This window comes from Echinops telfairi, unplaced genomic scaffold, assembly GCF_000313985.2.
Source record: "Echinops telfairi isolate 266 unplaced genomic scaffold, ASM31398v2 ScPeMD7_7468;HRSCAF=8506_0, whole genome shotgun sequence".
Lineage (NCBI taxonomy): Eukaryota > Metazoa > Chordata > Mammalia > Afrosoricida > Tenrecidae > Echinops > Echinops telfairi.
The window spans coordinates 68,250,144-68,274,066 of record NW_022111369.1 but is presented as its reverse complement, the minus strand read 5'-3'; the positions used below and the strand labels follow the sequence as shown (position 1 = coordinate 68,274,066).

At 43.7% G+C, this 23,923-nt stretch overlaps 1 protein-coding gene across 1 annotated transcript in view; it reads right to left on the bottom strand.

Moving 5' to 3' along the window:
* Positions 1–23,577, bottom strand: part of CEP135 (centrosomal protein 135) — a 110,990-nt gene extending 87,413 nt beyond the window's left edge. The window contains exons 1-7 of the mRNA XM_004706334.2: positions 23,540–23,577; positions 20,097–20,253; positions 17,001–17,191; positions 15,711–15,878; positions 12,552–12,693; positions 9,150–9,234; positions 4,052–4,180 (exon numbers count right to left, since the gene is read on the bottom strand). Coding sequence (XP_004706391.1) covers positions 4,052–4,180; positions 9,150–9,234; positions 12,552–12,693; positions 15,711–15,878; positions 17,001–17,191; positions 20,097–20,209 — 828 coding nt within the window. The 5' untranslated portion in view covers positions 20,210–20,253; positions 23,540–23,577. The remainder of the gene's footprint in view (positions 1–4,051; positions 4,181–9,149; positions 9,235–12,551; positions 12,694–15,710; positions 15,879–17,000; positions 17,192–20,096; positions 20,254–23,539) is intronic.
* Between the last annotated feature and the right edge of the window lie 346 nt (positions 23,578–23,923).

The window sequence follows — 23,923 nt, the reverse complement described above, 5'->3', positions numbered from 1 at the left end:
GGGGGGGGTACTGTCTCCATCTGCTGGCTTTGATTTTCAAGTATCAAAGGAAAGGCTTATTCCCCAGCAGAGTTGTGAAACTATTACCGTTGTCACAGAAGATCATTGGGCCGCTGTTGCTCTAGGCTGTGCTGGCAGCACAACGGAAACCACCTGTGACTACCCAACACCGAAGCGTGGCTCGCCCAGACCATGTGGTATAAAGGCAGGAAACTATTGCACTAAGAAAAGTGAATTACTACCGGTACTAACACTCAACATTAAAGAAAACAATAAGCACACAAGATCTCAAAGACAGAATACAAAATTTTTAAAGAATATGTTCTCTAATTGAGACTCTGAGCTGGGGCTCTTCCTGGTTCAGTTGTGGCTCCATGAAGGAAGGCATCCGTGCTCCCAGTGGTGGTGGTGGAGCCCAACGGGGCTGCCACCACACCACCACCACCACCACCATCCATCATTACTACCACCGCCACCACCATCACCATCCATCATCACCACCACCACCGTCCACCATCTACCACCACCACCATTCACCATCCATCATTACTACCACCACCGCCACCACCAGCATTCACCATCACCATCCACTATCTACCACCACCACCATCACCATTCACCACCAGCAGTGGCAGTACCAGCACCATAGCTCCCAGCAGCCTCAAATGCCACTGCAGGCTGGCAGCCTAGCTCGCACGTCCCAGCCACTGTTCCATAGAGAAGATGAGCAAATGAAGCTCGAAGCACAGCCAGCCCTTGGCCTCCAAGCAGACGACGGTGCTGAGAAGTGAGGGACGGGCAGGCTACGCAAGCTGCCTCAGAAGGAGCCCAGCCAAGTGCTAACACCCAAGAGACCTAGAGGCCAACTGAAGGGAAGCTAAAATCAGGGTGCTGCCAAGACCCAGATAACTACCACCACTGGTCCTGGGAGGAAGCCGAGGGGCACACCCAAAAAGCTGGAGAAGGAAGAGCATCTCACAGGAGTCCTCTGAGTTACGGAGGACCAGCCCAGTGTCAGAAGGGTGGGGGGAGGCAGAGTGAGGAGGGTATGGCACACGCTGACTGAGGAGGGGTGGGGGGCCATCTCTCCCCTTGTTTTGTCAGGGAGGGGGTAGCTAGTCTATGTCCTTGCCTGAGTCCTCCACTGCTCTCCTACTTACAGCTACTTGAATTAAAAAAAATATATTTCCTAAAAAAAAATGTGAAAGATGTCAATCATTCTGAAAATTGATTACATGTTGGCATGATATATGTATTTTTTACATATTGGCTTAAAAAATAAATCTTTAAGATGAATTTCCCAGTTTCTTTTTATATGTTTAAAATCAGGCTATTAGACAACTGTAATTACACACAGGGTTCCTACCGTATTTCTCTCTAAAGAAGGGTAGCAACTCACTGCCATCAAGGCGATTCCAACTCCTAGTCACCCCAAAGGGCAGGGTAGAACTCTGGGAGTAGAAAGCTTCATCTTTCTCCTGTGGAGCGGCTGGTGGTTTTCAATTGCCGAGCTTGCCATTAGCAGCCCCACAGGAACCCAGCACACCACCAGGACTCCATGGGAAGAACAGCTGTGCTCTGCGGCCACTGGCGAGGGTTTCTGACTCGTTCTCTGCTGGTTGCAGCCAAGGTAGCTGACAGATGGACGGTTCTAAAGCCCACCAGCCATGTTTCGGTGACAACGCTGCTCACACCCTCAGGTCCAATGAACAGCAAGGGAAGCCACGCCAGAGGCAGAAACACATGCGCTGAACTTTTACATTTCAGAAAAATCACCTTTGTTTTCATAATGAAAGGAATACATACTCCATAAAATGTTGAAAATAAAAAAAAAAATGTTGAAAATCAAGCCTTAAAGAACACTCCTTTATGCCAAGATAAACACTGGGAGTCAGGAGCAAGCTAAGAGGGAGCGGGAGAGAGAACATGAACCTCATCAGGGCCCACCAAGCCCTGAGGATGACATCCCTGCTTGAAGTAACCAATGCACAGAGAGGACCAAAAGGCCCATTCCCCCCAGCCCCCAGGAGACATGACACCCCTCAATGACCCACAGCACTACAGGGAGCAGCATTAGAGACACAGTGTGGGAATTGTGCCTGATCTAAGCCCCTCTCATACATGAAGGGTGCCCAACAGAGCAGCAAGGGAAGCAGAATACTTAAGGAATCCCGAAAATAGACAATAAACTTCTGACTTGGGGGAGGTGGGGAGCATGGCTTAGCTCCACATCAGACCCAATTCGAGTCAGCAGACAGACCTGGAGCTATTTATAGGCTTTAAAAATATCTCTTTCCTTTTTCTCTGTGTCTATATAAGATAGTCAGGATAAACAATCCAGAGGAGAAAACAATGGGATCTCCGGTTCCAGGGGGAGTGGGTAGCCAACAAACTCAGGGACAAGGGAACAATAAGGGTGTAGAATGCGCCTGCTGGGGTTTGATCAAGTGCAATGGATCCAAGAGGAATTACTGAGAACCGAATGAAGAGCGAACATGATAGTGGGAGAGGAGGAAAGTAAAAGGAAATAGAGCAAAGAACTAGGAAGCAAACCTCCTAGGATAAATGAAGGCATGTATATATGTAATATATGTAAATGCATTAATTTATAATGATAGGGATATAGGTCTATGTACATTTATTTACATGTTAAGTATTAAGACAGCACTTAATACTTTGGGCCTCTACTCGAGTCCTTCCTCAACACAAGAACGTTTTGTTCTAATAACCTGGCACTCTCTGATACTCCCCTTCCCAACACAATTACTGAAGACAAAGTGAGTCCATAAGCAAATGTGGTGAAGAAAGCTGATGGTGCCCAGTTATCAAGAGATAGAGCGTCTAGGGTCCTAAAGGCTTGAAGTTAAACAAGAAGCCATCTACCAGGGAAGCAACTAAACCCACATGGAAGAAGCACACCAGCCTGTGTGATCACAAGGTGTCAATGGGATTAAGTAGCAGGTATCAAAAGATACAAAGCAGACAAATATCAATACAAACAAGAGGGGTTGGAGTTGAGGCTTAAAGTTCATCTGTAGACAATTGGACATCCCCTCACAGAAGGGACGATTCAGTCAGGGTGTAATATAGCGCCAATAAGACACACAACATTCCTCTGGTTCTTGAAAGCTTCCTGCCCCCAACTATCATGACCCAGTTCTATCTTACAAATCTGGCTAGACTAGAGTATATACACTGGAGTATGTACACTGGAGTATGGCCAGACTGGAGTATGTACAAATCTGGCTAGACTGGAGTATTTACACATCTAAGAGCTCTTGATGTGTGGATGCCAGGACAGATAAACCCCTCGGGAACAGTAGTGGGGGTAATAACACCATAAGGGCAGAGGGAGGGGAGGGGAGAAAGGGGGAGCTGAGCACAATAATGGATATAAAGCCCCATCTCCCCAAGAAGATGAATAACAGAAATGTGGATGAAGGAAGACAGCACACGGTAAGAAACGAAAATAAAATAATTATAATTGAGCAAGGATGCACAAGGGTGGGAGGGTGTTGAGGGAAGGGAAAAAAGAGAAGCTGATACCAAGAGCTCATGTAGAGAGAAAATGATGACAACATACATACAAGTGTGCTTGATACAACTGATTTAAGGATTGTAATAAGATTTGTCGGAGCCCCCAATAAAATGATTAATAATAATAATCATAAAACGTTGGGGGTACACCTCAGTGTATTCCCTCCCAGAGTTTTCTCTCTGTGTGTGCATAGAAACATCTTGTAAAAGCAAATTTAAGACCACAATCTGTTCTCCTCTCTTAAATATTTAACATAAAAACGGAATCTAAAGATAATGGAATTTTCCCATGGCCTTTTTGAAGCCCCTTGTATTTTCCTGACTCATTAAATATTCTTTGAAAACAAAGGTGATTTTTCAAGTTAGGCTTGAACTTATCTAACCATTCTCTGACTTCTGAGAACTCTGCCTCGACCAAACATTACTGCTAGACAGCCCTGTGACTTTGTAAACTCATGGACCAGTGTAACACTCTGATTTTACAGACTCAGCGAGGAATTATAAAAGCCATTACCTGAACATTTAAATGAGCAATAAGCTTCTCGTTGGTTTTATTTCTACTCTCCAGAGTGAGGACATCAGGGCAGCGGCCGCCATCCAAAGCCATTGACAGTCGTTCGATCTCTTGTTCTCTCAGCTCAATCTGAACACACAAAGGAAAGCCATCATCGCAGAAAATCAGATGCTGAACCCAAATGACTAATGCTGGACTAAAATTTATTGGGACACACTTCCATTTTTCTTACGTTCTACAATGTTTAAAAGAGAATGACATTCATCCATGTACCCATATGTACAAGGCGGCTTCAAAAAGTTCATGGAAAAATGGAATTAGAAAACAGAATTCTTCCAGGAATTAAATTTTAAAGCCCCTGGGACACAGGATCATGAATGTTTATGCACAGAAAACACACACCCAGAAAATGTGAACAGAAGTATTGTCAACATAGCTCTCTCATACAAGTTCTTATTGCCTAAGTGCTCCCTAAGTTAATTTCAACATAGCTCTCTCATACATGTTATTGCCTAAGTGCTCCCTAAGTTAACTGATGCTTCACTTTCCTCCTGGAAGGTCAGGCAGTGTCTTTATTAACAGACACGCTCAACTCCTAGAACTGAGGCTCAATTGCCTGCCTCCTGAGGAACACACGTGAGATGAAGGGATGGCTGCACCACTGCTTAAATCAACATTACACAAGCTGACACCGAGTGGAATTGAATTAGTTTATGTGTGATTTTGAAAGCAACAGTTACATAAAAAGATCACTCTAAACCAGTCACACTAATTCACATGCAAGAATTTGGGGGAAAACCCACACATTTCAAGTTTTGGCTTTCTTTTCCAAATAAAACAGCAAAGAAAACAAAACACAAACCAAGCATTCAGAGTTCAGCATACAATTGCTGAGCACAGTACTAGGAAGACAAAGATGAATACGGTACTTGCCCTCTAAGAACACACAGTTCTTCAGGGAAACTAACGGTGGGTACACGGCCCTAGAGCAGATTAGGGAACAACGTGATTTATTCTGCAAGGTCTATCAGGATCTGTGGAAATCTTACCCCAGCTTTGGAACAGCTTACCAAAGAGATGCCCCAAAGGTTACAAATGATGGAAGCGATGCACAGAAGTGGGATAGTCCAGGCAATGACAGGCAAGCATGGCAGGAGGGGGTTTGAGGGAGTGTAGAAGTGCAGTGTGACCAGGCAGTAACGTGCCGGGGAGCTGGTGGCTAGGAATGAGTCTAAGAATTAAGCGGGAACAAATCATTCCAAGTACTGAACGCCTCTGCTCAGGAACCCAAATTTTTTGGAACAAAGAGGTTAGTTTGTTTTTAATGGAAAAATGACCTGATTTGATTTGGTTATTGCGGTAGCTACATAATCTGTTATTAGTTTGGGACTTGATGGGATTAAGAGTGAAGGGGTGGAGTCTAGTCTGTCAATCGGATCATAGCCAATGAGGTCTCTGTGTGGGCATGGCCTTCTCCTGAGAATTCTGGGAATTCCTGTATTTCCTTCTTGGAGGCGGGAGACTGACTCTCTCTGCTCCCTCCCTGAGAGATGCTCTACTGATAAGACACATGGTGCTATGCCCTGGGAGCTAGAGAAGCCACATTAATCTACCCTGATGCAACTCGACCTGTGGAGTCGGAGAAGCCACGTAAAGACCCGTGACAGCACTGAGATGCTCACAACGCCACTGAATCCACAAGACTTCCAATCCACTGGCCTGTGATCCTCCTGCTCTTGGCAACAATGCATGTATTACATGAGTCTGAAGAGGACTTTATAGATTGGTATCAGGCATATGGGCTAATATTGGACTTATGGACTTGATCTGGACTGGGCTGGGACGTTTTCTCATTATTCAATTGCTCTTGTGAATAAACCTCTTTTATATATATAAGTGTCTATGGATTTGTTTCTCTACTCTACCCAGACTAACACAGTTATACATTGGGCTATAACAGCAAGGTCAGCAGTATGAACCAACCCACCAGTTGCTCCTCTGGGAGGGGCAGGGGGCATGCTGGTTCACCAGACATCTGCTCCTATTGTTTATTATTTGCTTTCTAGACATGATAATGCCGTCCACAGGAAATTGGAGAGCTTGGAGCCATGGGTAGAACTCTTCAGCCTCACAGTCTCATTGCTGCTTGAAAGCTGAATGTGTGCGATGCAGAGGCAGGGAGACTGGGCTACCAAGGGCTCCCTTATGTGGCCTTCCTGGCCCTGGGTTTGCAGTCACTCTGGACATTTGGTTTGTAGGACCATTATAGGAATCTGTACGAGAGTGGACCAAGGCCTAAGATACAACATCAGTACAGGGTACAACAAAAGAAAGAAATGTAAGCAGTATCTTGGCAGGAACCCGGCGGCACGCATGAAGTGGAGTACAAAGGGAAGCGAGTGAAGTCTAGAAAGACCCTGGAGCACAGGCCTGGGCAGATGGGGAGGCGACAAGGACAGTAGAGCTGACAGGGGAGGAGACTTGAGGAAGATGACCTATTGGACACCAGGGACAGGCGTCCAAAGAGCCTCCACCTATGTGAAAACCCCTGTGTGAAGATGGGCATAGGGGTCTGGGGCTCAGCAGAGAGGCCTGGCCAGAGAGAAGTTCGGGAGTTAACGAGATTGAATGAGGCCACCTGAGAAATCATAGGAGAGGAGAAAAAGTCAAAGGCAGAACCCTAGGAAACAGTATTTCAAGGAGCAGGCAGGGAAAGAAAAGCAGAGAAGAAATTATAAAAAAGAAAACAAAGGAAATGAAGTCAGAGGTGAGTGAGTGGCTTAAAGACCACCAAGTAGCTTAAAATCAATAAAAATTAAAAGCACCCTTTGGATCTAGCCATTCCTGCCACGGGAGACATTAACTAGAACAGCTTCTGTTGGGCGACAGAAGCCAGGCTGTAATAGGTTATGGAGTGAATTGAGAGATGGCGCAGGCCCGGGCAGTGCTTCGTTCTGCTGCACACAGTCTCTATGAATTGAAAGGTGTGAACAGGAGGTGAGGAAGTGGAGACACTCTTTCAAGAAGATTGCATGCAGGTGGAGAAAGTAGTGAAAAGAGAGATTAAGAGAGTTAAAGGAGATTTTTTTTTAAGAGAGATTTTTAAACGAATGCTAAGAGAACATTAATAGTAACTCCTCATAGGACTGTTATGAAGATTAAAAGAAAGTAGTACAGTGGCTGTAGGTTTAAAGAAATAAAAGAATAAGTGACTAAGGAGAAGAGGAGAAATGGATGGGTCAGGCACAAGTAGAAGACTTGGTCTTAAATGGGAAGAATAGCACTCTACCCACTAAATGATAGGGAGAGCCTAGGTACGAATATTGCTCATTGTAAAGGTTGAGACATGAAGTTTAGTCAAGACAAAATCCTGAGAAGGGGTATGGAAAATTGAGGAAAGAGCTCTAAGAAAACAGCAAACACTGGAATGCTACAAAAAAAACAGGAAAATAACAATCCAATGAAATAAACTCATGTTAAAATATAATTGAAAGAGATTATGTATAAAACTGAAAAAAAACAAACAGTTATCCAGTTGATTCTGACTCATATCGATTCTTTAGAAATGCTGCTTCAGGGTTGCCCAGAGAGGAAATCTTGATAGAAGCAGACAGCCTCATCTTTCTCCAGCAGACTGGCTGGTAGGTTTGAATCACCAACCTTGGGTTAGCAGCAAAGCACTAAACCACTGCAACACCAGGGTTGTTCTGAGACCGCTAACCGTTTGACCTTAAGGGTCAGGCAATTTCCTCTAAATGCCTCCACTGCCTAATAGACATGGTAAGGATAGGTTAGTTTATATTCATAAAGTACTTTGAGAAAAAAAATATGATAAAGGTGTTGATCATAAATTTTTAAAAATACCAATTATATTCAACTCTTGTGCATAGTGGTATTTTTAACATCTCTTCCTAAAGAAAGCTTTTTTGGGGGAAGGAGAAGACAGGAGTTACGGTAGGTATTCCTACTCCTTTTCTATAAAAATTGTATCCAAACAATCCTCAAAGTACTTTACAAACTTAAAAACGACACCAATACATAAGTAACATCTCTATTTGTATATACACATTCACTGCATGCCCCCCAAATGCAGTCAGGTGGAGAAAATGTAAGAGGTGTTACCCCATTAAGCTTCAGTAAGCATATTAGGAAAGAAAGCCTGCAATTACTCAAACCTGAATTCAGTCAAGACACCAACAGGCGGGATGAAAGCACAAGGCTTGTTAAGGGCATGGGCGCTAACTCTGCACCTCCCGAATCCCTGCTTTCTTCAGAAAATGGTTTGCAAGGACTAGTGCTTGTGGTGAGAACACACAGAATAGGGCCACGGGGATGACAAAATCCCTACCCGATTAAGCATTAAAAAATATAAAGAATGCTACTGTAGAACTAGCACACTTTAAAAAATCCTTCCAGAGAAAGAAATAGTAATATGGTTGTGGAATTATGCTCAGGGAAATGTATGATTCCGCTAAAAGAAAAACTGCTACTGACTTCCATGTATAACAGGGAGAATGACCAGACACGGCCCGGGCTTCTAAAGCCTTTCCACTCCAGGGCAAGAGCGCCAGAAACACCAGGGATTCATTAGTCGTTGGATTTTTGACTTAGTTTTTGGTTGTTGCATATTCAGAAACCTTTTAATGGTGCCAAATTTTTCACAGCTCCCACATTCACTTATCAACTCTACCCCCCCCCCCCGCCCCCCCCCAGACTGCAGTTCACGGTTTTAAGAAGCTTTGGACTAGAGAGCAGTGTCTTCCGAAGCGGGGGCACAAAGTGGGGGGCACGGGAATGATCCCGAGGTGCTGCAAAAGTAGCTACCTACACTTTATCCTGGATTATGGGCTAGTGTACAAAAGTGTATAATTGCTAAGTGAGCACCCAGTGATTTTTTTCTGAAAAGGAAGGGGCAGGTCAAATAAGTCTGGGAATCTAGGACAATCTAAAGCGACTTCAGCTCTTAACCCTCTTAAAATTAAGAAAAAGGTAAAAACTTGTATTAAAAACCAGGACCAGTAATATCAAATGTAACCCAGAGTTATAATCACACATACCCATCTTAACCCCAGCACTCGAAGTTAAACAAAAAACTTGCCTGCTTGTTATAGTCTCTCACTCCATTTTCCATGGCTGCTAACTTTTCTTGTAACTGACAGACTTCCTGTTGAAGTTCTTGAATCCTGAAATACATTTAACATTTTTGTGAATAGGGCTAAGAAATTTAAAAAACAAATGAAACTAGATGCATTCTTTTATTTATAATCTGCTTTTCTCTACTTAATGAGGTCACAGCATTTTAAATAGCACATCTCTTGAAGAGGTCATTTTAGAAGACTGATAAACCTGCGTTAACAATTTGGAACTCAGATAAATTGTTCAATAACATGCTTATATTTCACTTACCTAGTGTTTGGGCCAGGTCTGAACTAGGCAGCCCTGTTTGGACTAAGCTGAAGCAGGTTCGGGCCCTACACGTGCTGCCCTACATGTCCCAAAGGTCAGCAGCAGATAAGGTCAGCCAGATAAGATAACCACCAGATAAGATAGCCAGTGAAACCAGATGTTCCGGGTTGGAAGAAAGCCATAAGGAGTCGAAAAGCCATTCTCGGAGTTTCCAGACCCCCATATGCTAATTGCCATTCCTCACCACCCCTTTAAAAACCCTCACCCCCAGCTGCTAAGCAAGACTTCCCTGACATGTTGGCCTAGGTCACAGAACCTAGTCCGTCAGGGGCTTCCCCTAATAAAACTATTTGTTTCTGCTCTCCCTTGTTCTGTCAGCTATGTCTGTCTTCCTCCCTGTACCTCAGTTTCACCTTTATACCTAGCGCTGCTACAACAGAATGGCCACAGAGGATGGCTTTACTTCCCAGAAAAGCCTGCTAGCACAGGTTAGAGGCTAGGGCGCCAGCTCTGATGGAAGCTTTACTTGTTCCCCGTCTGGGCTCTGTAGGCTCCTTCCCCACCTCTGCAGGCTGGCTTCCTACCTCAACACAGACCAACTCAAGCTACACCTGCCTCGGTAACAGTCACAAATTCCATTATAATCCCAGGCAATGAGGTCAGCGTTCAGAATACACACTTTTTGGGGGGTGTGGGGAGTGAGGAAACACCACAGTGGAGTCATTAACACCTACTCCCCTAGGGCAACTCTTTAAAAAATTTTTTGTTTAAGTTTTGACATTTAATTCACGCACCTTAAGATTTAACAGTTTGAATATATTAAAAAGAATTGCATAATCACCGCCACAATCAATTTTAGAACATTTATTTTTGTGCTTTGTTATTAGCGCCCCATTTCCCCCCAACCTCCCCACAGCTGCCAATTCTTAGGTTCCAGAGACTAAGGAGCTCAAACCAAAATACGTAGGCTTATTAAGCAAAATAATGAACTAGACTATTTTCTGCCCCGGAAATACCCTGTATTTTCTTTCTAGTAAATTACCCATCAACCATGGAAAAAAAGAAAATTATCATTATCAAGAAACGATGCAATTTTCCAAGGAACTATAGCAAAACCCATGTTCTTTCTGGAACTCCAGTTTATTCTAACAGTATCAAGGTTTTTGCCATATTACCTGACTTTTTGCAATTGCCCACTTTGTCAAGCATTAATGGCATGATCTTTGTTCACACTGATAGGATAAAGCCCACAGGTAGGTGTGCTTTTAAGAGGCTTTCTCTGAGCTGGAGTACAGGAGGCTGAACCCAGCTGGTTCTTGCAACTACTGGAACCAAAGTTTTCTTCTCGTCTTGGTTCAGGTGATGAATATGTGTAACCGAGCTCCTGCAGGTGTGAGTGACTGGATACAAAGGAACTGTGCATGTGCACACTAGCCTGAACCAGGTGCTCAAAAGACGCTAGAGCAGTGGTTCTCAACCTTCCTAATGCCGCGACCCTTTAATACAGTTTCCCATGTTGTGGTGACCCCAACCATAAAATTATTTTCGTTGCTACTTCATAACTGTCATTTTGCCAGTATGAATCAGGCGGCCCCTGTGAATGGGTCAGGTAACCCCCAAAGGGGGCTCGACCCACAGGTTGAGAACTGCTGCACTAGATCCTCTGATGGTCTGAGAGAAAATTGCTAGAGAGAAAGGAAGAAAAAGATACCTATGAAGCCTGGATAATTCTTTAAAAATACTAACATATTGTCTGAGAAATCCCAGCTTAGAACTTTAACAGCAAAACACAAAATAATTAATTCACAGTTCACGTCAGCTAAGTGTGTACATACATTATATCATGTGAGAACAATGAACTGAACCAAGGATCTCTAATGCATACCTCTTAACCAGCGCCTTTTTTAAGACTGTTATAAAGAGACTAATGAAACAGAAAACCCTCTGCACAGTCAGTTTAGTTCTCCTGGTGTAGTCCTTACTTTGAATCCTTCTCCAGCTTAGGCCACAGACACTGTCACTAGTGCTAGCTTGCTCCTGTGAATCTGTTACAATTTTCTTACGGCCATTCTATGCATTTCTCCTGTCTCATCTTCATTACTGATGTGTAAGCAACACCATAATAACATCACCCAGGTACTTACAGAGTGCGCCGCCCAGAGGCTGAAGGAAGTTTTAATGAAATGGAACTTGTATCTGAGTTCAGTTTATAGATATACAAACATGAACACATAAAACCAGACTTGGAGACAAGCCAGTTTCAAATCAATTTATGTCCAACTGTCATTTGACATAACTCTGACCTAAGACATAATAAGAGTTCCCCTAACCGATCTTATTTGTTGATGAAAGCAATTCTTCAACAGCCAGAACCCAATTAAAGAGAACAGTGACACAAGGTGTGAAAGGTAATTGATGTCACAAAACAATCTGTAAACGCTGTCAGATAGGACCCTAATGAAAACAAAGCGACCCTACAGAAACAGAAACAGACTCTCGATGGCACTCAATGACTTTAACAAGTACAGACAGACACATCAGGTAGAGGACCGATTTGATAGCAAATCTTCAAAAAAATCCGTATCAGTCCGTAAGCAGTTACTGAAGTGCCTGTGTGCAAGATGCTGTGCTGGGCATCAAGGGCACAATAAACCCACAAAGCCTAGCCCACTGCCCCCGAGCAAATCAGAAACACAGCAATCTATCTAGAGTTTCCATGGCTGTCCATATTCACGGGAGCAGAGCCCCCCTGACTCCCTCCGTTTGAATAAGTGACCTTGTGATCAGCAGCCCATCGCACAACCCACCAGGGATCACAGTGAAAAGACAAAAGCTCTACCACCAAGCCGATTAGGACTGATCTGGGTGATTGATGAACTAAACCAAAAAACCAAACTCACTGCCATCGAGTCAATTCTGACTCACAGTGACCCTATAGGATGGGGTAGAACCTGCCCTTGTGAGCTTCTGAGACTAACTCTTTACTGTGCAGTGGCTGGTGGTTCTGAACTGCTGACCCTATGCTTGGCAGCCGGATGTGTAACCACCAGGGCTCCTCCACAAACTAAAGTCAGCAGGAAATGATTTAATGCACCTGTTATCAGCCACCTGCAGGAGGTCTGCAATATAAGGGTCATCTGGCTGAGGGACTGGGTATGATGTGACTTCAGAGGGAGGAACCGGTTCATCGATTTGCATACGCTGGCGCCTGAAGGCAATGCTTCTTTTCTTGCCACCTAAAAAAAAGTGTGTAATATTAAAATATAATAAAACTAAACCTTGTCCTAGAATTAAGTACTGAAAAAGGTAAACTTCTTCATTGTCAATTTACATTTTGATAAATATTTTCTCCCTCACACACAAATACCCACCTTCTTCTTTAATGGAACAAGGCATTCCTGAAAACCTCAGGTCCTAAAACGTGGCTGTCTGCCTGAATGCTTGGCTGGCTTGCCAAAATTGACTCTGTGCTTCCACTAGATGGGGCCTGACCTCAGCAGGCCTTTGGGCTCTCCATTGTGAGCTCAAGAAACCATCACTCACAGAAACTGCCAAAGGCAGCCCTCAGGCAGGCTAGACTGCACACACTTAGCAGTGTCCAAGATGCAGAGAGCTGAAATTTCAAGTAGTAATCACAGTATAGAAATAATGGAACGTCACCAGAAACAAGTATTTTATCATCTGAAGCCATAAGGAATGTTTTCTTGTCCTTAAAAGTAGGAAGAAGAATATAAATCCATGAGGGGGTACTAAAAAAAACCCCAGAATTAATTTTTTTTTTTTAAACAAAACAACCTTATAACCCTCTCCATTACAGTTAATTTATTTCTCAAATCTGTGACTCCATTTTTGGAAACAATTTTTCAAACTCATCTGTTTGGATGGCTGACAACACCTCCCTCGTTTTTTTCTTCACCTCTTCTACATCACCAAATTGCTGTCTTTTCATGTCCTTCTGCATTCACGGAAACAAAAAGAAGTCACACTGAGAGCGAGGCCAGGTGAGAAAGTTGTGTGGGGCAAGAGAGGCATGCTGTTTTTTGCCAAAAACTGGCACACACAGATGGCTGTGTGAGCAGGTGCATTGTAGTAGCAAAACCAGTCCCCCTTCTGCCATAAATCAGGCCTTTTTTGTCGCACACTGTTACACAATCTTTTCAGAACCTCTAAATAAGATGCTTGACTAACAGTCTGACTTGATGGAACGAACTACAAACGCACTACAAGTCGACAGACGTTCAGAACGAGGTTTGTCATCAATCGACAATTCACCGTTTTTGGAAGGAGAAAACCACTTGAGTTTTTCCCATAGTGCTGTCCTTGTAAGCTGTGTTCAACACAACAATTTCTGTGGCATTTTTTCCAAACAGGAAACAAAATTTCACAACTGCACGCTATTCTTTTAAATCAGCCATCACAAAAAAAACATAAGTTTTGAGCGAAGCTGCTTTTAGGAAAAAATTCACTGTGACCAAAGAGAACCATCCCAGGTGACACCACTGGGTGCACTAACTCAGAGCGAGTTGCTGGATGCTCACATGGCGGGAAAAATGTGTACTCCCAAAGCTTCGCTCTGACCAGTGCAAGTCTGGTTGGGGGGGGGGGCACCCCCTCGTGTTTTGGTCCAAACCACAAGGATAATTTATCATTTTAAACATCTAAGCAAGATTAGAAGTATTTTCAAAAAACTAGAACGTTCTCATAAACAAGATCATCTATCTAATCTGTCTTCAGTAGAATCCAAAAAACATTTTGTATATGCCTCTCTCTCGTTTTAAGGACAAAGAAACCAGCTTATAAGTATTCTAGTGATCTGCTTGTGGATCTGCATCTCACCGAAGTAACCTCTCCCCTTGAAGATTCTTCTTCCCTCGCCTCCTCCTCCTCCTCTTTGGTGGGCTCCTTCTCACTCTCTGTCTCGAACATGCGGATGTCTCCCAGTCCCATCTAGGGTTCTGCTCTCTTCCCAGTCTACAGGATCTCACTAGATATTCCTGTCACCCCACACACGATGAGCCCTAAATTTCAGTCTCCATCTGAGACCACACTTGGGAGAAGAGATCCACACACAGATCCCGCTGCTCACCAGAAACCCCATGGACACAGCATCTTCACCATCCCACAAAGTGGGCTCCTGCTGCTGCCCACATGCTCCGTCTTTGAGAAGTAGCACCACCAACACTTTTTCCCCAAACAAAAACCTGTCAACCCTCTGCTCCTCAAATCTACCACGTTCTAGCCTGCAGGTCTATGGATTACACCTGAATCACTCGGGAAAGCTGGTCCAGTCTTTCCTCGGGACACCTGATCACTTTCTTCTGGCCCTTAACTCTTCTAGTTACTTGTGAAATGTTCTCCCACTTTTCTATCTTTTCTGTCTTTGGCTCACAAGCTCCTGCCCCATTCCATTTCCTGTCAGCTCAAACACAATGATTCTTCCCCATCCTGGTCTCAGTTCCTAGTCCCTTAATGCTCCTGAGTTTCCACTCCACTTGACTTCACCACATGCCAGCAGGGCCTGTGCTTTGTCACCATTCAGAACCGTGCCAGATTCTAGAGCCTCACGTTGAAATTCCACTGCCTAGAACTGCATTCCCACAAATGTCTTTTGGTTTCACCATGTCCTTGAGTCCCTCAGCCTCGAGCCCATCTCATAATGTGGCAGCACCCCACGGCTCACTTCCACAGGCTTGTACCCCATCGTTCAGACATCTACAAACCAAGCCAAACACATTGCCATTAAGTCGAATGGGACTCGATGGGACCCTACAAGACAGGAATGAGGTAGCCTGCTCCACTGACCTCTGCCTGGCCAACCACCAACTCTGGACACGCCCCACTATCTCTGTACTCTGAGAACTGCTGTGTGCAAAACGGAAAAACCAAACTACTAAAGCACTTAATTTCTAAACTGTTCTTTGATCAGTAAGGATCAGTTCTATAACCAAATAAATAAAAACATGGAAAGGGCCAATTAAATACATAATTAGGAAAATACAATTCTGGCATTAAAGTTAGACAACTTTGATCTAAGATGCTATCACTGTACACACTTTTATTTAGATGCATTTGTACAAAACACTCTGGGAGCTTCAGAAATAGGAAAATGTTTTTTGTGGAACACTAACCCCGAAGTATGGAAATCCCAAGTCCTAGTCCAGTCAACAGTTTTTGAAGCTTTCAAAGAGTAAATGTGGAAAGAAAAAACAAAAGAGGGCAATGTAATGTTTATTTTTTTAAAGAAAAGACTTACCTGGAGTTTGTACTACTGCTTGCAAATTCTTTTCTTGAAGCAGCTGTATTTTCTCATTCTTAGCCTTGCTCTCTTTCTCCGAAAGCTTGAGTTTGTGGACATATTGGTTGTTTAGAAATTTCAGATCATCTGTTTCTCGGGTACTCTTCTTCAGTGCAGTTTTCAACTCTTAAAATAAGGAAGATCCACAGACTCTGAAAGACGGCGTTCTCTTTAAGGCTGCCCCATTTCATGAAACAAGAAAAGGCCTTTAACTGGAAAGGCACCACTTGAGTCTCAGGCAGGCTTCGCGTGAATCTATTGACCTTTTCTACTATTAACAAAATCGGACATAAGCACTAAAGGGATTCTACGTCTCTTGATACGGACCTCAAATCAAGCACGGCTTCGGACCTTGTAGGAAGCAAAGGGTCTATGAATGCATGCCAGGTGTTAGAGCTTTATAGTGAATGCGAGGAAAAGGTGTCAACCAGATGGTCAGACAACTAACCTTCGAGTGACTTTTAATTATCCTAGTTTAACCTTTTAGCACAAAATATTAAGGACTCAGAGTCATACCTAGCTTTCCCCTTTACTACTATTATTTTCAGTTAAAGGTGTTTTGTGTGCCTGCAATTCCAGCATTTCATATGTTTTAACAGTTTTGTCATATAATTCATATACCAGAACTTAGTTTCAGCATATTAAAAGAGTTGTGCAGTCAGAGCTACGATCAATTTTAGAACATTTTTTTTCCTCGTACTCATTAGGAGGTCCCCATCCCCCACTCCCCTGCTATAAGCCCAAGAAAACTATTAATCCAATTCCTGTCGCTATAGATCAGCATTGAATATTCTACAAGGCAATTTTAACTCTAGAAATTCAATCCACATACGATGTGGACAAATAACATCTATGACTCACACGTTCACCTTTCACCCCTGGAATCTTTCACCAGGGATCGGCAGCGGAGCCACTACATTCTCCAATCAATACTCTTACATTTAGATTAGAGCCTTCCCCACTTCTTCTTGCTTACTTTAGACATGTCATCGGAAAATCCATTCAAAAAGACATTATGGTCAGTGAAGTAAGTGGGTCAGGAAAAGCAAGATAACCCTCAGTGAAATGGACTGGTACAACTGGCTCACACCCATAAAGGACAATGCCCATGGTCCAGGGCCTAGCAACCTTTCGTCTGTCACCACGAGATGGCGCCAACTTTGCGGCAAGGAATGCCACCACCGCCAACCACCACCATCACACAGAAAACAGAATTGTGCAGTCAAAGAATTACCAATTTCCATTTACCTTTAATTTGCTGGTCTGACTGCTCCCTCAGTTTCATTAATTCCAGGTATAAGTCATTGTTCTCCCTGCACAATTTCGAATTTTCAACTTTGTAAGGTTCCAAGATAAAATCAAAATTGGCACTTTCTTTCTCAGCTTTCACAGCAGATAATTTTGATTTCCGAAGGCTCTCTGTGGTATGAACCAGGTCACTAAAATTCAGTAGCAGGAAGTGGAAACGCAGGGAAGCTTTCCATTAGCTTGCTGGCAACTGAAAATAGACTTCTAAACAAGGCTTAAGATACATGTTCATGATAGATATGCCCAAAGTTTTAAAAGATTTCTGAACCATATTTTTTTAAAGGATACTAGGGTTCTTTCAAGCTGCCACTACAAAGTCCTCAAAACTTTTCTTAAAACAAGATATTGAAAGTTATAAAACACACACATAGAGGGGAGCGGGGAGGGAGGAGGGGGAAATGAGTAGCTGATGCCAGGGGCTTGTGTGGAAAGCAAATGCTATGAGAATGATGAGGGTAACGAATGTACAAATGTGCTTTATACAATTGATGTATGTATGGATTGTGATAGACTTGTATGAACCCCCAATAAAATGATTTTTTTTAAAAACCCAAAACACACACAAGGTCAACTTTAAGGATCCTACTCGGCCCCACGCACCTCATTCATGCCCGCTTCCCAGTCACCACTCGCTGCAGTGGAATCTGGAAAATTACTTGTTCATTCAGCAAGGATTGATACATGACTATACTATTACACAAACCACACATTACACATTTTTCAAGCTGCGCAACGTCCTTACACATGGGTCTCCTCTGAATACTATGTGCATCATGCGTGTGTGTGCACTTACAAGGGCAGCTAACAATCCGCTATTTGCTAAAAGCTAGGGGTACAACAATGAATAGGAATTAGCTCCCCCCACCACCACCACCTACAAGAACACAAGCCATCAGAATCTTCAAACAGGGCCTTCCTTCTACCTCTGTCCTGCTATTAGAGATATAGCGACAAACCAACCCCACCAACGTGGAGTCAATTCTGACTCACAGCAATCCCGTAAACCAGACCTGCCCCACAGTTTCCAAGGCTGTGAATTTTTAGGAAGCAGACTACCTCAACTTTCTCCCATAGAGAAGTCAGTGGGTTCTAACAACAGCCTGTTGCTTAATCTATTGTGTCACCAGGGCTCATTCTAAAGGGAAGACATAATCATATTTCTTTAACTAGATAGTAGTTAAGGAAACCTGTAACAGAGGAGACAGTCATGCAGAACATACAGACTTAGAAACTAAGGAGTGCAAGGGCAAAGAGTGTAAAACCGGTGACGTGCTAGCCTCAGACCATAACTTCACAAGAGGAAGGCGAGAGTCACTCTGGCGTCAGTACCCACAGCTGAATCCGAGGAGGCAGAGGTCACGCTCCCCTCCAGGCTTTTTAGCAATTCTGACCCCAGTAATCCCTGCCATCACACTCTACTTCTCTGCTGGGTTTGAAAATGTGTTGCAATGGCCACAGAGAACTCAGACCATACTCACCGTGATGGGGGTTATTTGGAAAGCAACATGTTACAATTCAGGTTCAGAAATGATTCTGGATACAGCTCCCTGACCCTCAGCATCTTAGCCCTTGGCCCCACTTGGGTGTCAAGGACTGGCCCAGCCATCGTTCTGCTCAGGCAAGTGTTACAAAGCAAGTGTGACAGACACACACCATTCTTGTCAGTATCAGCTTGAAGATGTTCAGCTCTTGAGCTCTGTGGGCTGGGAAGCCCACCACCTTGTCTCCTGGTTCTGCTGCCATTTCTCTGCCACCGCCTCCCACCATCTCTGTGTTACAGCTCTCTCCTGCTGTGTCCTGGGTCAAGCAGGTCCTCAGAGTGGAAATCCTAGGTCCAAGGGACATGCTCGACTACGAGCTCTTATTTGCTGGTGGTAATGAGGTCCTCACTTTTTACTGCTGGGATGGCTCATTTTAAGCCTAGTGGGATGGCAAAGCTTGCCAATCCCATTAGGATTCCAAACACCCTATTTCCATGATCCTAGCCTGTGAGGGTGCCATTCACCTGATTTTCATTATGTGAAAGCTGTCCAACCCCCCGTGGTGGACCACAAGCCCCTCAACTGCATGGCCCCACTCAGTCACTGGGTGGGAGTTAACAAGACCACAGTGAGAAAGGCCATTTTTAAAGGCCTTTTAAGGCCATCCATTGCACCAAAATACTGCAGGAGCAAACAGGGGCTTTACAGGCAGGTATAACAGCACATGAGAGAACGCGGGTTAAGTTTGGGGGGCTTCCAGTTGCTTGAGACTTGGGAGGTGAAGCTGCAGAGAAGCAGGGCTTAGATGAGGAAGGGTCTTGGAGGCCACGATAAATATCACAAAATATCTTTTATCCATTCTTTCCTTACAATCACCATTGCTTATCCTACCTGCTGTCAAGTCGATGCCAACTCATATCTCACCTGCTCCATAGTGTGTCCAAGGCGGTGGATCTTTCTAGAAGCAGCCGGCTTTGTCTTTGTCCCACAGCATGGCTGGTGGGTTTGAACCACTGACCTTTGGGTCAGCAGCCTAACACTGTGCCACAAGGGCACATTCATTGCTTATAGTCCTATTCAAAATCACCTAAGGAAATCTCTCTACTTCAGTCGTTCAACCCCATCTGGCTCGTGTAGAAAAGAAAAGGGAGGGAGGCCGGGGGGCGGAGGGGCATCACAAGTAACTTTTCAGTTAAAGTAACATGTAACAGCTCCAAGTAACCACCAACATATTATAGATCCACTATTAATATAATAATAACTGAGGACCAGTGAAATAGACATAGAACTGGGAAGGATGTCTCCCCACTATTCTGGAAAGCTACATTAAAAAGAACAACAAAGTATAACTCTGTTCAAAGAGCAAACACTCAGAAACGCTTGAAGGAGGGTGGCCCCTTGAGTTTTGTAATGTGGGGCTCTAGGAGGTAAGAGAAAAACAGATGAACTTCAGCCGGTTTAAGCACTTTTCTTTACTGATCGATGAAATTCAGTCAGAAATGAGGCAAACAAGAGGAAGGAACAAAGGGATTTAGAGTTGCACGCTCATTTTTACCTGAAAAGTTTTTCTACCAAAGGTAAGCATTCCACGGTCAGAGTCTGGCGATAGCCCAACTGATCCAATCTCTTCCTAATGTTCACATATTTCCTCTCTGCAGCGGTAGTCATCTTGTCTTCCAAGGCAGTCTGATTCACTTTCAAGAACTAAAGTCCTAGCAGAAACACAAGAAACAGCATTATGAGGCGACAGCTTTAATTGCTGCTTTCAGGTAAGAAGAGATCCTGTTCATATGAGGCAATCATCATTTTTATGTCCCATCAGCCACCCAGAAATTTACATTGATGTAGAGTGATTTAAATCCAATGCTCCTGATAGTCATGTTGTTGCATTAATAAAGTATCACTTCAAAAACCTAGATATAAAAGCTAAAGCAACAAGGCTTCTAGAAGAAAACAAAAGAGAATACCATATATACTCGAGTATACGCTGACCCGAATATCAGTCGAGGCACCTAATTTTACCACAAAAATCTGCATTAAAAAATGTGCTGGAAAACTCAGTTTATACACGAGTATATATGGCATTCCTGTTTGAAGTGAGCAGAGAATTCCTAGTGGCTTTTCTTAAAAGCCTGAAACAGTTTATATGCTCAACAACAATAAAAATAAATTCTAAAAACATAAAACATACACTTTTTCAAGCAAAAAAAGCACAAAACAAATTGATAAATTGTACTTTATCAAAATTAAAATACCTGCTCCCCCCAAATAATCCACTAAGAAAATGCAAATGCAAAACTATTCAGTAGGAGAAAACACTCACATATCTGGCAAAGGACTTCTATATGGACTATATAAGGGTTCTTATTATGATTATTGTGGGAGAAAGACAGGGCTTTCCATCGCTATGACTCGGCACTGACTCAATAGCAGTTTGGTTTTGGTTTTATTATCATTTTTGACAGCGCATGCACTCTGACTCATAATGACTTTATGTATAATAGAAAAAAACATTGTCCTATCCTGTGCCATCAGTAGAGTCTTGCTATGTTTGAGTTCACTCTTGCAGCCACTACGTCAATCCAAAAGAATTTTTACAACTTAGCAATAAAGCAAACAATCCAACGAGAAATGAGCTAAGGACTTGAGTGAGCACTTGGCAGAAGATATTTGAATAGAATATGCACATGAAGAGGTGCATGAATGTAATTGACTAAGATGGCTCTTCTAGCCATAATTCCTTATGTGATATGTTATAATTCTGAACTTTATGCCTGTGGCTGAAGACCAAGGTGCCCCGACCCAAGCCAAGTCTTTTCAGTTCACTCATGTGTGTGTGTGAAAGTTAGACACTGAATAAGGAAAACCAAAGAAGCGTCAATGTTTTTAAATTGTAGTGCTGGCGGAGAGTATTAAGTATTGAAACAGCCAGCCAGAACAAACCTTTCTTAGAAGCAGGACAGCTAGAATGTTCCTTAGAGGTAAGAACAGCGAGACTTCATCTCACGTACTTTGGACATGTTGTCAGGAAAGACCAGTCCCTGCAGACATAGAAGGGCAGTGGAAAAGAGGGAGGCTCCTGGCAAGATGGGCAGACCCAATGGCTGCAACAATGGGCTCGAGCATAAGACCAATTGTGAGGACGGCGCAGGGCCGGGCAGTGCTTCTTTCTGTTGTGCACAGTACACAGGGTCGCCGGGAGTTGGAGCCAACTCGAAGGCACCGAACATCAATGAGAAGAAAGAAGAAAATGTTTTGAAATGGATTGTAATGCTAATGGCACAATTCCTTTTAATTATTCAAACTACTGAACTGTAAGATATGTGAACTATATGTCCACAAAACCGTTCAAATTAAAAAGCCTAAAAAATCATAGCCTGGGCCTTAACACTCAGGAGAGATTAAAATCCCCCAAAAGACAAAAACATGCTCTTAGCTATTCGCCACCCAAGGGCCGTTGTCCTTTTCCCACACTCATCCACATATTCTATCTGTCCTGTAGGTGTCTAGCAATAGCAACATAGAACCCCAACGTCAGAATTGTGTGTGGGGGTGGAGAGCCAACACATACATGTTTAGAACTGTCCAGCTACCTAACTCAGAGGAGCTGACTTCTGAAAGCCAATACCCCTTCTTTTTACAACCTCCACTGTGTGTGTATGAAGTAATAAAAGTATTAACTAAAGTGATCTCATGAAATCTGCTGGTTCTGCAAGACTGACCATAGAAAACAGTGATTATGGCCAAAAGTAATAAATTGCAAAAAATAACTAGGACAAAACACATTGATGATAATGCAGACTTTTAGTCACTGTTTTCAACATTTAAGTGTTTGCTCAAGAGCAGTCTCTCCTTGTCCAGAGGAACACTGAGTGGAGAAAAAGAAAAGCTCAAGGGAATCATTAGGCCAGGGACTACCGGGCCACAGGAACCACAGCCTCCACTAGCCTGAGACCTGAAGAACCAGAGGGTGCTGGGCTACCACTACCTACAGTTCTGCTCCACAGCATAAGAGTTGGGGGAAATGTAGACACTTCACATCTTTTTTTTTTTTTTTAAAGGCCAGACTTATTGGCCTGGTCAAGATGGTAGAAGCCCAGATAGTGGCTTTAGATTCCCTTCAAGCCTCGGGCTGAGCCAGCCCTGGAAGATCAGCTTTCAGGGAAACAACAGACAGACTTGTAAAGTGAACAGCAACACCCAAGAAACAGGTACTCCTCTGAACAACCAAAAAATACAAGCCCGCAAGGGCAGCCTTTGCTCAAAACCAAAGCTCAGGAGGCAGGAAGGGGTTAGTGAAGAAGGACTGAAGAAACAGTAACTACTGTCACTAAACAAAGAAGTCCAGGTTGGCTACGTGCTGGCCTGCTAACTGCATGGCCAACAGTTCGAAACCACCAGCCTCCCCAAGGGAGAAAGACGAGGCATTCTACTCACGAGGCATTCTACTCACGGAATGATTTAGTTACCATCTCAAGAGACCCACAGGGACAGTTCTACCCTGTCCTGCTGCATCCCCAGGAGTCGGAATCAACTTGATGTCAGTTTGGTTTTTGGTTTGGTCACTAAACAAAATGTGTACAAATTGTTAAAAAGGAAAATAAACATGCTCTGCAAACTTTCGCCTAAATCACAATAAAGAGCACTTCTTGGGAAAAGTTTCTATTTCTTTCACGTGTTGAGGCTAAAGCCCACTTTCAACTGGCATGTTTATGCATTAAAAAGTAGGGCAGACTTACTGCTACTTGTTTCTGGTCTAACTGCGCCGAGTAGTCTCACAAGAGCTAGACATGTTCATTCTGTTAGTCCTTTGACAACTGAAATGTCGCACCATGCATTTTAGAACTAAAACTGCATTTTAGAACTAAAACTGTCACAAACTCCAAGAACCCACTGCCAACAAGTTGATTCTGTCTCATAAGGCCCCCATAGGGCTCCTGAGACCGTCCTCTTTCTCCCCCTGCATTGCTGGTAATGAATAAATGTTCTTAAACGCACCCCCTTTCCCGTATCACCAACAAACTAAACCCGTGGCCACCAACTGCATTCCGACTCGCACTCCCCTGCCAAGAAGAGCTGCCCATCGGGCCCCCCAGGCAGCGAGCCTCATCCTCCTGAAAACGCGCCGGGCTGCAGTTGAACCTGTACCAGCAGCCGCTGGAACTTAGCGAGGAAGGTTGCCCAAGGGCCTGGGCAGAGAGAGGTTAATGAAATGGCTCGAGCGCTACTGTCCGGTCGTTTTGTTTTTAGAAAGAGCGTGACGAAGAGGGTCCTTTTAAATATTAAACAACTCAAGCTAGCAGGCCTGGCTGCAAGCCTGGCCCGAGACTGGGAAGCCGGGAGGCGCGGCTCGGGCACCCGGGGCCGGTCGCGGGAGGAACG